This window comes from Dunckerocampus dactyliophorus, chromosome 16 (genome assembly GCF_027744805.1).
Source record: "Dunckerocampus dactyliophorus isolate RoL2022-P2 chromosome 16, RoL_Ddac_1.1, whole genome shotgun sequence".
Classification (NCBI taxonomy): domain Eukaryota; kingdom Metazoa; phylum Chordata; class Actinopteri; order Syngnathiformes; family Syngnathidae; genus Dunckerocampus; species Dunckerocampus dactyliophorus.
Window position 1 is genome coordinate 9,446,573 of NC_072834.1, and position 15,566 is coordinate 9,462,138.

Sequence of the window (15,566 nt, forward strand, 5' to 3'; positions counted from 1 at the left end):
CACTACAATAACAAATTTTTTGAAACAAACTTTTTTGTTTTTTTAATAAAATCAAAAAACTTATTTAATAAAAAATTATAAATAGATTAGCTACATACATTTATAATTATAAAGCAGATTGAGTTACACAGTTAATGTTGATTACATGGCCTGCAAAGCAAAATGGCTTGGTGTGTAGGTAAACAATAAAATATCCACTTACCAGACACTTTACTAAGTACACTTGCACAAAAACACGTAGTCTGATAGAATCCAACAGCTATATTTGAAAACATGCCTTTTCAAAGACATTAGTTTAATTTTTAAATGTTTTTGTTCATGAAAAATATACTCGCGAGACCTTTAATAATGCAGCTGCAATGTTATTGTGGACAACATGGTGTTTCATATGTGCCTGCCAATACAATAGAGCATGCATCCTCTGACTTGATTTGCCCAGCATCCAATAAGGATACAGATGCTCAATTTGTGCTTCAGTTCTGTAGCTTAGCAACGCTCAATCAGATCAGCTTGTTTGCTTTCCTGCAAGTTGCACTAATAGTTAGTCAATGCACTTACAATAGAGAGAGACATCAAAAGGGACTGATGTAGAGATACAAGGTGAGCTTTTCATACATGCAGTTTGAATTAACGCCTGTTGACGTGTGTGTGTCCCACTTACCCACTTCTGTAAAGGTCTTGCTTGCCGTAAGGCCTTTGGTGCCAAACCCATGTGGACCACCCAACTGTCTTACTGTACATGCAATCACGCACTATTGAACACACTTAATGGCCAGCAGTGCCTTTTTGTTTTGTTTTACTAACTAGCCTACATGGCATCTATTTTTAATATCATGATTGATTCTGCTGCTTTAAATGCCTCATTAACTCACTGCTGGGTTTCCTGATTGAATTTCTTCAACAGATATAGGAGAGCTTGTGGAAACATTATATTGGGGTGTCACGAGATGAAAACGTGACAAGATTTGTTTTTCAGGTCAAAAAAACTGTTTCGTGCTACAAAAAATGATTAAAAAAAAAACGATAAATGAAAATGAATTCAATCATTTTGCCAGGCTCCATACATTGCCATGTCGTGTCTGTTTACCCCATCTCGCAAACGGTTCACTCCGTGCATTGGTTCAGCACCTATACGGTTCATAGACCAAAGGCTTGAGATCTGAGACATCTTTTCAGCCATACAGTCGCTTTGTCTCTGTGGGGGGAGGCGGGGCTGCTAGCATACACATAGCAAAAGAGTGTCGCTTTGTGAGGAGCAATGCAAGGTAACGTAGTAGAAAGCCAAATGCTACATTCCCGTATGGGAATATTCATAATGACCAAGGTGAGTGCGTCAACACGAACGAGTCAGTATGCTGAATTTGTTGGAAAGTGGCGGCAACATTAAGAAAACAAACTTTCCCACCTGAATATATCCACCCGACCCAGTTTTGCCATTTGGAGAAAAAAAAAACTACACACCGACAGTCAACACTCACTGAGACGTTTGATCGGCAAAGTAAATACGAACAGAAGAGCACAAAATAGTGTGCATTCACGGAGAGTGTAGTTTAGTACACCGCCAAAAAAAATGCTGCTCTTTAAAACAGTTGAAAAGCCAGCATTTCAAGAAATGCTGCAAACATTAGACAGTAGATAGTTTATTAATTGCCTGTGAGAAAATACATGTCACAAACGGCAATTCCACAACTTTACAGCATAAAAGATGACATATTAAATAAAATATTGCATTACTATTATATATCATCATAACATTAGTGGTTTATTTAGTCTAAAAAACTTTGACAATATCGTTTAGCATCAATTTGTGGGATAATAGACATTTCAAAATGCACCTGCATTGTTTTGTGACTCGGTTAGATAAAAAAGTGTCATGTTCCACGTGACAGGTTGGACTTCAGTTTTGGTTTTTACATTTGTTTCCTCTTTGGTGCTATTCATTTGGTTTTCTGTTGCCTGTTTTGGGATCAGGTGCAGCAACTTCGCTTCTGCTGGTAAGGGCTGGCGGAAGCACCTGTTGGTAATTGTTCAGGCTACTATTTTGTTTCGTCGGGACTCTCTGCTAGTTGCCTCCTTATTGTTTGCGGTTGTGTGGATTTGCTGCATTTGCCATGGACGGTTCCTACACTGCTTGCTTATTTGCATTTTGGTGAGCGTTCAGCTGGTCTCTGTAGCCTGTCTTTGCATTTCCTGCATTTTTGAATTTTGCGACACACATCTTTCTGGATTTCTGCTCCTTTTGCGAGCTCCCCTCTTTTTCCCTGAATTACGACGTTATTGATTGCACATGCACAATGTCCTTGTGCTATATGTTATAAAAGCAGAACATGGCAATGTTTGTCCATTTTGTCATATTTTTTCATTGAACTTTTCTTAAAATGAATCTTAAAATCTCGGTTCGTCTTGTGTGACCCCATTAGATACCATATTTCATCACCTAGTAGTTAGATTACTCAACAGCAGAGAGTACCAGGCTTTTTTTATTGGGGTTGGGGGGGTTAATTTCTACAAATACAGTCTTTTCCACAAATAAACAAAACTGATCACATATACTTGTATGTTTAGTAAATTATTCATATTCAAAATATGTCTACCTGCCTCCATTTTGACCTGATGTGCACTCAAGAGGTGAAACATGCTGATGGATGTTACATCATCCTTGCCTGGCAAGCACCTTCTACCTCCTGACTTGGCATTTTCTCGCTATTTTGACACCGGCTGCCCTGAAGCTTTTAGAAGAAAAAAATACAAGAGCAAAAATGTCATCCGTCAAAGTCAAACTGCACATTTGACTTTCTGTTTATTTAATCATCTACGTGAAAGTAGGAGTGGGGGGGCGGGGGAGGTTCAACTCTTGTTGGAAGACAGATAAAAAAATCCTCTGTGAGTTTAAAAAGAAAATATATATAGATTTGAAATATACATTACACAATAATATCAATCACCTGGGGAGGGAAACAAACCGGTTCATGTTAGTAATGTAAACAAGCAAAAAGATGGGGAAAGTGCATTTAAGGCAACTGCTTGTTAGCAAAGTTTGCACAAAAATAGTCTCAGCCATTCCCCTCTGAAGTCATGAATGTAAGGTGAGACCAGAAGGTGTACTGTATAGTTATAATGTCATAACTACTGGAACTTTTGTGAAAGTAAAGGGGCTGTTAGTATCAAGGTTAGCAAAAATAAGGGCATTCACGAAATGAAAATGATTAGTTTTGTTTCCATATTTTTTTCCCCAAGATATTGAAGTAAGTTAAACCAATCAGAATCCTTTTTTTTAAAGGTTTGACAATATTTACAATCCTGATCATTCAACTTTTAAAGGGTGATTGGACTTTCGGTGACGCCAGCCCTCTGCCGGTCAGGAAGTGCAACTACACTTCCTCCTGCAGTTGACTGGATGGTGAAAAGTGGTGAAGAGGAAAAGGGAGAAAAATATTTCACATTCAACATTTTTTCTTCAGTTATGACATCCAAAAAAAACCCCATCTGTGCGGCTGTCATCACAATAAATTCCAATCAATTTTTTTCTATGTAAAATTGTGGAGTTTGACTGCTCGAGCTGCAATGAACATCAACATAAACATGAAATAAACGGGGATTAATGTACATATGAACATGTTTGTACGTGTCAGGGCTGGGGGGCTGTTCAAAAACAGTAAAGATCTTACTTCATTTGCTGCCTTTGGAGAAAAACTAAGAAGAGTGTTGACAATCCAGTCCATAGTTCCTCTTTAGTGTCCTTCCTGTTAGTGTCTGTACAATTGCCTTGACCTCAGGAGGGTCCAAACAGTCTGATGGTCCCTTGTAGGTTGCATTTACATCCTTTTAGGCTTGAAAGAGAAGACAATCAGCTGTGGGCGGGTGTTTTTTTTTTCCATTTCCCCAAACAGTGATGGCTGACACACAATATTATTATTACCCTGCATGGCAGAGACATCATTTACTTCCCAGGCTTTGGTTTTGGATTTGTCAAAGCATGTTTGTTTGTCAATATGGACATGCATCAGCATATGCATGTATGTTTGTATATGTGTGTGTGTGTGCGTGTGTGTGTGCATATTGTTCTTGCAGTCCTGCATCCTGAGAGACCCACTTTTAGTTAAAAAAAAACAAATAAATAAGAGTGAGCATCCATGGCCAACATCCACTGACTTGTATACTAACACCACACAAAGAACCAGTGTTGCTCCACACTCCAACGGCGAATAAATAACACAACAGCAGTGACAAACGGGATCTCGGAGCTGATGCATCACCTGCAGAAAGAAAATATATGGGGGAAAAGATACAATTTGGTGTCGAATTTTACAAAATGTTCAAAACATCCTACAAAAATTTCATGGCTGTATTATCCCACTGGGTATCCTCCAGTTGTTTATGATACGGTTCATGTGCCATTAAAGTTCCAATAATCCAATAACCAAAGACCAAACCGTAGACCAAATTTACACAAAAAAAAAACGCTTAAACTCAAATATGAGTAATTGTGGACTTAACTTTACTTGGAATTCTGAAAAAAAAAAAACTAAATGAAAGAGAATATTGGTTACAATGTTTCAGTGACACATTGGGTGAAGCATATTTATTCTGATTGCAGAGTACAAGGAGATGTACTTCTATTGAAGGCGCAGTGACAAATACAATGCACAAGGAAGCAGACCAGAGTTTAAAAGGTTATTCATTGACCTTATTTTTGCTTCCCATTGTAGCAAAATGGCTCAAATTTTAACTGTAATAATTCTAATTAAACACAAGACCCCCCCCCGAACTCACCTCTGCTACGGGACACGCCAAAGACTTCAAGGCCAAAGGATAAAGGCAAGAGAAAAGAACAAGAACAGAAACAAAAACTGCAAGGAGAAAAAAAAGAGAGAAAAGGACAGAAAAAGAAAAGGTGAGAGAATTAGAGGGACATGCAGCATGTTAGTCACATTAGGAACACACACAGAGGAACACAGTGCAGGAAATAACCAATATTTAAACCTCATCATAACCCGCTTCAATGACTTGGGCCTCAGCTGAACCTGAAGGCAACACGTTAAAAACAGAATGACACTCAGGAGAGCACTGGATGGACTCTTAACAAAAATCGTGCAGTGTTGAATTTGTATGTTTGAAAATTTGCAGGCTACTTCCTGGTTCATGGACCATGTGACTAACCAACTAACAAACTAAGCAACAAAGTAACCGAATGGATAAACCATAGAACAAAACAAAGTACCGGTGACTACTAGATAAGTTGGTGACTAAGTAACGCCCTAACTGGGGAATGACATTAAATCCGGCGTGGCCACATCTGCACCCCCCCAAATCTGCTTAATCCGGCCTGCCAAACATTTCTAATTCATTTATTTTTTTACTCCAAGGCTCCATGACTTGCAATGCTATTGTGCCGAGTCCAAGTCGCTCAGGAACTAGTCAGAGCCAAACCCTGTACTGTATTTCGACACAGTCCAAACAACATCCACACCCACGGTGCAAACAAAAACAACACAATACGTCACAACACATGTGACACACAATGTAACGTACCGACCGCACCATGTGGGCACACAAGTAAATGTCTAAGGAAACACAAATGTCAAAATCGCACCAATATTTTCCCGCTGCAAAGAATGCTGGGTAGCTTGCGGAACTCTCTCCCAAGACGTCGCACTGTTTGTCGCATTTTTGCTGTGTTTGTGCTCGATTGCAAAACATGTCAGGGAGGTCGTCTGGGACGTAAACAAGATACTCAATGTTTTATTCTTGAGATAAACTGAACATACCAAAGTAATACAAAAACAAACAACTAACAGAGGAACAAACTAAAGTAACTAACCAACCAAATTAACAAACTAATGGACTCTAACGTAACAGACTAACTGGAAAATGACCTACCCTATGCATAGCTGGACTAACTGACCCACGAACTGAACAAAGTAACTAAACACACCAATGAAACCAGCTAACACAGCAGCAATCAATACATAACCTGTTCATGTACAATTATGATCTTTATTACCTCTGCCAAGCACAAAAACCATCAGACAAAAGGTAATGTTTGGCTGCTCGTTTGTTGGTTAGTGCTAAAGTACACAGGACACGGTACACACATCACATTTTGGTGAGGATGTGGATAAAGGAACCACGGCATCAATTGAACTGTCTAACACGCCAAAAAAAAAAATGGTGGAATCCCGTCGTCCGACATCATCGGACATCATGAACCAGCAGGTCGCCTGTTAATGACAAATAAATGGGCAAACAGACGCAAACACAATGCGCCACATTTTTTAAAAAACTTTCTTAAAAGGTCGACCTTGGTGCACCGCTGAGTGACAGTCTATTGATTTATTTTTTAATCTAATACACTGGTGGTATACCTTTTCCTCAAGATCTTTAATCTGCCTCCTTTGGATCTCCGTCTTGTCTTCAAGGTCTCGAATTCGCTGCAGAAACAATTTGGATGAATGGGGTTGTGGTCTGTGGTGTTTGTGTGTTCCCACATGGATGTACAGTACCTGGTGTGCCTGGTGCAGCAGCTCCATCCTCTCCTGCAGGATCTGGCAGTCGTACTCTCGACTCTTCCTCAGCATCTGCCTTCTCAGCTTCTCCACTGCCGTTCGCAGCTCATCTCGCTGGAGTTCATCCAGAGGCTCGCCGTATTTGATCACCTGTGGCGAGGAGAAGAATAACACTCACTAATGCATGCTCCTAGGGATCTTTGCTTCAATCATTACTGTCAGAAAAGTATGAAGTTCAAATGTTTATTTGGTTTGTGTGTGGTTAGTGTGCTTGTGTTACTAATATTTGGTCCCTAAATGCGGTACAGTATGCGGATAATAACATGTAAGACGTTAATGGTAAGAAAGTAAGGAGGTGAAATGACCTTGTCCTGCTGCAGGGCGTTGTATAACGTTGCCTCCAGCTCTTGGATTTGCTGTTGACATGGAAAAAAAAGGGTCTTGAACATTAAAGAAGTAATAGGGAATAGTTGTTGAGGTTTTTAAATAGATATTGACAGTATTGAACAGCTTTAAATGAAGTGTTGGTAAAAGGTAGATAGCGTTAGTTTGGCTCTTTAGCCAAACATAAAACAACTGCCGTCCAGGCTGGTCCATCAAAATTGTAAACAATTATTTTTACAATTATTACATATTATGGCTTTAAAATAGCCATTGCCTCTCTTCTTAACATTAACATAGTCGTCCCATCTCCCATGTATATAGTGTGCAGTGTTCAGATACCATGTAGGCCTGGTCCAGGGCTTGTTTTCTGTAGTCCAGCTCCTCCTCCAAATATCCTTTCTGTTTACAGAACATTTCCTGTACAGAGTAAGGGTCAAAGGTTACAATCTATTAACTTTAAAAGCCAAGCAAATGCCAAAAATCCTTGTTTTACTGAGTGTTGTTACTCACCATCTCTATCTCCAGGTCCATCATTTTCTGGTGTAGCGCTGCCTCTGTGCCCTCGATCTGCTGAATCCACTAGAGGGCAGCAAAGTACAAACTTAGCGTAATGCAGCGTAACGAAATGTTGAACTAATGAAGCTCCAAAAACCTACCTTTTCTGCTAATGACAAAACCGTGCTAGCCTGAATTATGGCCACTTGCTCCTCGTTTCTTAAATTCTTAAAAAAAAAATCATATACAATTACAAATAAGATGCATGTTCATACATTGTCCGTCCAATAAGTCATGATATTGCGCAACAAGAATTACCCCGTTGTCTCCAAGGATATCTAAAAGCTTGATAAGATCTGGTATGCACACATCCTGTGAATGAAACACATAACATTGACTTTTCACTTGCAGCAGGATTCTATTAAGACTTAAAAGAGCGTTCACATATTTTAATGTACAGCAACAGCAGCATCTGGGACAGTTTTCACACTTTTCATTGCATACCTTCACCCCTTCCTTCATACAATAGATCTGCAATGCGCTGACTCCCTCTGAGAAGGGATGCATCCTCAGGTGGTTGAAAGGAGGCGACCTCCTCTCTCGCTCCTGCAACAGCAACGACCATCAGCTCACAGGCACATACCTACAGTATACGTGCTTCCTTTTTGACTACAGAAAAAGCATAAACCTAAATACGAAATCAACTGAAATCAGTAGCAAGTCACACTGCCTGGTTAAACGTACTTTCCTCACAAAATTAATCAATTCATGCCAAGAACGCTGCGTTGTGGGACTTCCAGTACACGTGTGGCTCACCTCTAATTCCAAGATCCTGAACTCTAACAGTTCATTCTGGTCTCTAGAGTCTTGGAGCTCGTGCTGCCCTCGATTGCATTCCAACTCCATCTTCTCCACCTGGATAACACGCAAGTAAAAGTAACTTCAAGAGACAAATTGACATAATTGATTTCATTGTATTGGACAGTGAAAGCAACACTAGAGCTGCAGCAATTAATCGATACATTGATGATTCATCGATTATCCAATTAATTGACAACTATTTTGGTATTTGATGAATTGTTTTTTAATTAAAAAATGTAAATATCCTCTAATTTTAGCTTCTCAAATGTGAACATTTTTTAATTTCACTCATGTAAACAGACACACTTTGTCTTTTCAAGAAAATAATCCTTTGTTGCAGCCCGAAGCAACACATTACAAAATTAACTTATACATATAATTTATATATATATATACATAAATATAAATAATGGAAATGATAAAATATATTATTATGTCCAACCTTCTCCAAAAGTTCCTGATTTCTTCGTAAAAACAGCTGCTTCTCCTCCACCCATTTGGAGTCCTAGATTAGAATAAACACAGTTAACTTACAAAAGCATTCCAAATGAAAAGGAGCAGGCAGTCCACATATCATTCAAAAATCAATAGATGTCTTGCTGGGAAATGAAACATCCTTTGATCTCAGCTACCTCAAACATCTTGGACTAAATGTCATTGAAAACAAAAAAGGATCTTGCCATCGCTGACTACATCCAGCAATTTGACAGTACTTTAGTTGCGAGATCATCATCAGTACAATCATGCTTGGATGTAGTTAGCGGTGTACCCCAGAGGTCAATACTGGGACCAAAGTTGTTTATTTCATATCTAAATTACTCTGTAAAGCCATGAAAGACTGAAAGTCAGTATTATTTCCAGATGACATGTTTGCATTCTGTTCAGGGGAGAACACAGAGGAGCTATTGGACACACTCAAAATAGAAATGAATAAATGAAAAAGGTGGTTTGATTAAAAACAGAATCTGAACATTGAATTTTAAAAACTAAATGTTATTTTGGAACTGTAGAAATGACATTCAAACACAAATAGTGTAGACCAGGGGTGTCCAGACTACGACCCGGGGGTCATTTGCCTTATCTATGTTTGGCATTGAAAGGCATTAATCGGCATATGTCGATCACATACTTTTCCAAGGAAATTGCCGATCGATTGGAGCACCACTAATAGCTTTAATTTGCAATGAAAGCACTGGTACTGGTACTGACTCGAAGTTACTAGCAGTAATGTAAGTTTGGCGTATTGGTGACTAGATGTATCCAAAGATAAGGAGACTTATATTATTATCGATAGCGTGTCGGTATTGTGGCAATCTTATGGTGGTCATAGCTACTGTTAGAGCTCCCCTCACTCTAAATGCCTGTATGGTGCAACTTTGCTTCGAAATCCCGCTATGGCACATATTTACTATCATTATTGTTTTGTTTTTTGATGCTGGCTCTCACTGTGTCTGGCCAAAAAAAATTCTGGCCGGCCCACTGAAGGCCCAGGTACCAAATTCACCACCCGCCACTGATATCTTCTGGTACTAGTCCAATTCTTCCATTGCTTACAATACATCAGCTGTATTATATTATTACTAAATTTAATGTAACACACTGGTTACACTCGCTTATATATATTTACAATCCAAAGGCCTAACTTGGAAATAATTCCACACCGCGGACATGCACAGAATTTTGAGAACCATAGTGTTTAATATCATTTATCCTGATTCATTATTTAATCAGCCATCTAGTTATTATTACCCAGCTTTTCTTTCCCTATTAGAAAATATACAGTATAACATGTCAACATGTTAAACACAGGAAGTAAGTGCACATTGGTAATTGCTGAGACATGAAGAAGAGGAAAGATTAAATAAGTATGTTACATTCTTTAATGTAATTTTGTTAAGCCTGTTGTTCAAAGTAAACTAAACTATTACCTTAGTTAGAAATGTGATTTCTCTTTCAAGAGAAAAGTGTACAAAATAAATCAGTTTACAAACAGGCAAATTGTACCTCCATTGCTATGGCAATGTGTAATGTCATCCATGCGCTCACGGGCGTGTGATTATGTGTGTCCTACCTGACCCTTCAATGTCAGCTCCCTCTCCAAGTCCTCTATTTTGGCCTGGTACCTGAGTATGTCTGCTTGGAGTTGCTCCTGGGCCTGGAACATCAGTAAAGACAAGAATTGGTGAGAACCGGTCAGAACAGTATTAATTCAATATGTGTACGCTCTAGGAATTGTAGTTTACAGTGGTGCCGAACTGCACCGCATCACATGGAGCTATTTCTAATACGTATTTTGGCCTTATCATGTAGCTAAACAAACTTGACCACAAAACTAAGGATTATTGTCTTTTTGTATTAGATTGCGGAGGTGTAGCTAATCTTTTTGAGTAAGTATTTTACATTGTGTGGAATTCTGCATTAAGATAACATCCTTTACATTAAATCCCATTATACAAACATATATCAAACTTGTCACAGTGTCTGAGAAGTCTCTTACGAATTGTAGTATCAACAAAGGCTTTTTTATAGTTTTCTCTGGAAAACATCTACAACACGCTGTACATTACTTTCTCTTGCATTAATCGATTTAGCGCATCTACAGACATGATGGCGACCACAGTGATGACCATCATAGTCCTACCATGTCCCTCAAACATGTGAGAGCATCATTTTATCTATTCTCCCATGACCGACAATAAAATACAGTACTTTATGAAGCTCACTTTGCTGGTACAATTTTTGTAAATTTTGAAAGAAAAACAGGATTTTTGTCACAGTTTGTGCCCTGTAAATTGGTGTGTATATCCGCACCTACTGATTTTACAGAAAAAAAAACAGATTTGTACATATATAAGTTGTATAGTGCAGTTGTACAGTGTAAGTGTATAAGCCGCATGTATCCACGTCATAAAATGGCATATTGTGGCACGCACTAGTCGGCTCTTTATTTGATAGGAGCCAACCATCAGCTTTGAAAAAACTCACGACGAGCTTGTCAACCCATTGGAAATTGCAGGCCATTACTCAATATAACAGTCTGACTCACGGTGTCGTCTTACAAAAAACATTAAACACACCACGCAGCAACTTAACACTCAAAAGGTGTACCTCAGAAATATACAAACATGTACCAGTGCGAAAAAACATTTTAGAGTTTTCTTATAATGCATTTCGTCTGAGCAAAAATTTCAAAGTTCAAAGTTTAAGAAAAAGGTCGCGGCTTGGACACCAGAATTTATGGTACCTTGGCTTCCATCTCAGCATCCAATATGCCTCCCTTCTGTTCCTGCAGCAGAGCATAGGCTCGCTGTAAGGCCTGGTACTCCCTGGTCAGCTGACGGAACCGCAGCTCAGACTCCTCATTGGCTAGCCCCTAACAAAAATCATTTAAAAAGAAACTCATTTGAGAGATGTATTTGCGTAATCAGTGTAAATGGGATCACAAACAAAACATTCTCACCTCATCCAGTTCTTCATCTGGAGTAGCAGGTGTCCTATCCATTCGGAAAGAAGCCACGGAGGATGTTTCTGAGTCCATAGACTCTTCATCATACCCGAAAAAGGTGTCCACTACAATGTGTCTCTAAAGAGAGGGACATTTAAGGTTATCATTTGTTACATAAGAGGGCCAAAATATTAAAAACACCTATCACCTGTACAATACTGCCGACTGCAAAATGAGCATGATTATCTTTGTAGTTCGTGTAATGGATCTCATTAGATGGTCCAGATGTACCTAATAAGGTGGAAATTGAGGGTATTTCCTCCACCAGTGGACTTCATCTTTTGACTTCATCTTTTGTATGATTACAATCTTTTTCGTTCATGATTACTCTTTTTAGGTGTCAAGTGTGATTGAAACTTAAACAAATCTGGTATAATTATTAACAGCCCCATTTACACAGACTTTTTGTAAAAGCCAGTATTTTCTTTTCAATCATGGTTTCCTGTCACACAGTTTGTCCTGGGAAAGACAATTGGGAAATTGCAACCAGTGGTGAGGCTTCAATACGGGAGCTCTGAAGACCCGGGGGAAGTGTTACCCCTCAATGGCCATCACCCCCCAGTTTCACACTGACCTGCAGTGATAGTACCTGTCAGGGTCCCACCTATGGGTAAATAGTATTGCAATTGGTAGCAGGGATGCACCACAAGTATTAAAGCAGAAGATACTCCATACTGTTGCTGCATCCCAACCTACATCCAGCCTTCTTGCCCCAGGGCCCAGATTAAACTCAACTCAACAACTCACGCGCTAGTCATCTTTCACCCTTCACTCATCAAGCAGCAAAGTCCCGTGGCAATGAACAAGCGACCAAGCAACAGATGTGGACACACTGATAACTGTAGCCGCAGACTTGCACACACAGGCAACTCAAGATAGATGATCATCTAACACTGGACCTCAAGGCAGCAGTGGAATTCGGCACCCCATCGAGTGACAGCCTCCCTTTTTCGGCTCACACTGCTCACCTCCACAGTATGAGGCATGGAGTAGAAAATCTATCTCAAACATTGCCTGCCTCAACTAAACCTGGCCAGCAGACTGCAGCTGGCAGGATCCCACTTCAGCGGTACAAACAACAAAGAAGAAAACCAAGGCAAATACCTTCACCTTGGGCGCTGGGAACTCAGAGCTAGTGAACACATTGTACACTGTTGCCCGCCAAGCCTCCTCCACCTCTCTTGCTCACCATCATGGCGGACTTTCTGCTCCATGACGCACCTACACTCTGTTCCATTCATTTGCGGCCGAGCCAACAGTCCTATTCAATTCTAGTGTCCCTTAGTAGTACAGTATATTGCCAATAAGATGCTGAAGGTGTTTGCCTGTAACTATTTTATATTTCATGTTAAATATCAGCAGTTTAAGCGGAATGTGAATCTTATCTATTTAATTGTCATGTATGAACGTGTTTGAAATCACCATGTAAAATCGCTAATGTAAATCACTAGCGCATATATGGGATTTTCAATGTATTAGCATTGAGCTTTATTTCGGGATGTTCAGTTTTACAATGCTTGAGAGTCAAGGCTCGATAATGGAACCCAACAGGAGTCTTTATTGAGAACCTGTTATCTGTCTGCTGAGCTAGCAAGTAAAGACCAAACATCAGCAACCACCAACATTCCAAAAATATGCATGTTAGTTGTTTTTGTTTTCCTATTTGCAAACATTGAGTATGTATTTACAGCAGTGATGAACATATAAAGTGCTTATTTACATATGTGAGGGGGTTATACGACACAATACATAAAACATAGGACTGGTGACAATTTTGTACAAAAGGAAGGGAGGCTTGTGCGATGTTGGGGGTTTATCACTAAATGAGAAGTGGTCTGTATACCAGCAAAAACTATTCATCTAAAATCTTAAACTAAATAAACCAAAGAATTAAAAAAAAAGAAAAGAAAAAAGAAAAATAGGTAAATGTATAACAAAATAGGTAGAATAAAAATAAAATTTGAATAAATACACTTAATATTGTTATGTTGTGTTTACTGACTGATTAACTACTGATTGACTAAGAGGCGGAGATTAGCCACGTTAGCTTAATTGGAGACTAAATTGTCCATAAGTGTGAATGTGAGTATAAACAGTTGTTTGTATATAGGTGTCAAGTTCTTTTCAACTTTGTGCATCCCTCGAACTTGACAAAAGGTTCTGTTGCTACACCGGAGAAACTGCATCCACTCGATGCTTTGCTTTCCTTAACTTTATTTGACGTGCTTCAAGTCATCAGTTTTTTTCATGCACATCAAAGTTTTTTTAGCAAACAATTACAGCAACCACACGCTTTCAATTCATTCAGATTCCTAACAATTCACAAATGATGAGGCACGCGTTATTGGCGGCCGTCTGACCAAAGAGAAGTCCAGCCGTGTGCAGCACAGGCGCATCAAACCACAGCGAACACAAACACAAGCAAGATTTTTTAAAGAGGATTTGAGTTCCTTACCGGCTGCCTCTTCAGACTTGTAGCTCCAGCTTGCACAAAGTGATGATCACCTTCTGATCGCACCTGTCTGCAGCCTCGCCTGCTCAAAAGCAAGTTGCGTCTCGATTGTTCACACCCAGGTGCGCTGGTGACTCACTAACTTCCTGTTCTAATCTGATCTTCTGTATCATTTTTCATAACCAACTTTATAAAAATATTTTTTAATAACTACAACGAAAATCTGCTATTTACTTAAGGCTATACATTTTTTTTCTCCCCCCCCCCCCCCCCCCCAACTCGGCTTTTTTAAAGTTAGTATTTTTCTTTTGTTTTTAATAAATTTCAAAAAAAGTATTTTTCAATCACATTTTTCCCCCCTGTCTCATGAATTGATTAATTCTCGCTACCACTTTAACTATAGTTTGACTTGACAATATGTGTCCTGCGACTGGCTGGCATCCAGTCCAGGGTGTGCCCCTCCACACTCATCACCAAGCTGAGTATCTTCCAACTGGGTGTCAACTTATCACCCTGAATTTATCACTTACAGGAGGAAAACGAGCAACGATCATTCATGCCTATGCACCCACAATGGCCAGTTCTGATGACACAATGGAAAAGTTCGACGAGGACCTTCATGTTCACCTTCACTGCCTACTCAGAAACTTTAATGGCAGTGTCCGCTTTGACTACCAGACGTGGAAAGGTGTCATTTGCATGAACGCATAGGTGGACACAACACTTACAGTCTTCTACTCTTGCAGAAGCCTACTGCGCTGAGAACAAGCTTCTGATCGCCAATAGAGTCTTCCGCCTCCCTGCACAGAACAGGACATCTTGGATGCAACCCCGCTCAACGCATTGACAGATTATGTCTTAGTCAGGAAAAGGGATAGGCAGGATGTACGTTGTAACTAGGTCCACCATGTGTGGCACGGACTGCTAGAGTGACCAACAGCTCGCTGTCTCGGAAAATCAAGGTTCTTCCCAAGCGGTGTCCCCAAGGAAAGGCAGAACCAAAGCTGAACGTCTCAAAACTGAAGAATCCCTCAGTCAGTCTGACTTCACAAAGACACTGGAAGAGTGTGGAGATCAGATACAAAACAGACAGCTACAAATCACAAAATTGCTGGTAGAAAAGCACAGATTACACAGTCCACCTTAGCAATAACTGACCTGCAAATAAAGCTGACTTTATCAACATTCGCAGCATGGTACAAAGCAGACTTCGACAGAAGCAAGACTCTGGCAGAGCTAGAAAGCAGAGGAAATTCAGCACTACGCAGACATAAGACATGAAGCGTTTCTATGAGGCCATCACAGCAGTATACAACCTCAACTTGGTACCCCTTTTCCAATTCTCAGCACCAACTGGCGCTTT

The 15,566-nt window shown here is 39.7% G+C and overlaps 1 protein-coding gene across 4 annotated transcripts in view; it reads right to left on the bottom strand.

Annotated features, from left to right (window-relative positions):
* Positions 1 to 2,760: 2,760 nt before the first annotated feature.
* jakmip2 (janus kinase and microtubule interacting protein 2) overlaps positions 2,761 to 15,566 on the bottom strand; it is a 45,476-nt gene continuing 32,670 nt past the window's right edge. For 3 of the 4 annotated variants that reach the window (XM_054755821.1, XM_054755820.1, XM_054755819.1), the window contains 14 exons: positions 11,707 to 11,829; positions 11,491 to 11,619; positions 10,318 to 10,401; positions 8,689 to 8,751; positions 8,202 to 8,300; positions 7,890 to 7,991; positions 7,704 to 7,757; positions 7,547 to 7,612; positions 7,401 to 7,469; positions 7,230 to 7,307; positions 6,872 to 6,922; positions 6,504 to 6,656; positions 6,366 to 6,431; positions 2,761 to 4,256 (listed from right to left, as the gene is read on the bottom strand). In XM_054755821.1, the coding sequence (XP_054611796.1) occupies positions 3,816 to 4,256; positions 6,366 to 6,431; positions 6,504 to 6,656; positions 6,872 to 6,922; positions 7,230 to 7,307; positions 7,401 to 7,469; positions 7,547 to 7,612; positions 7,704 to 7,757; positions 7,890 to 7,991; positions 8,202 to 8,300; positions 8,689 to 8,751; positions 10,318 to 10,401; positions 11,491 to 11,619; positions 11,707 to 11,829 (1,578 nt within the window). In that variant the 3' untranslated portion in view covers positions 2,761 to 3,815. Of the gene's footprint in view, positions 4,257 to 4,773; positions 4,851 to 6,365; positions 6,432 to 6,503; positions 6,657 to 6,871; positions 6,923 to 7,229; positions 7,308 to 7,400; positions 7,470 to 7,546; positions 7,613 to 7,703; positions 7,758 to 7,889; positions 7,992 to 8,201; positions 8,301 to 8,688; positions 8,752 to 10,317; positions 10,402 to 11,490; positions 11,620 to 11,706; positions 11,830 to 15,566 lie in introns of all 4 variants that reach the window. The other variant, XM_054755822.1, reaches the window with a different exon arrangement.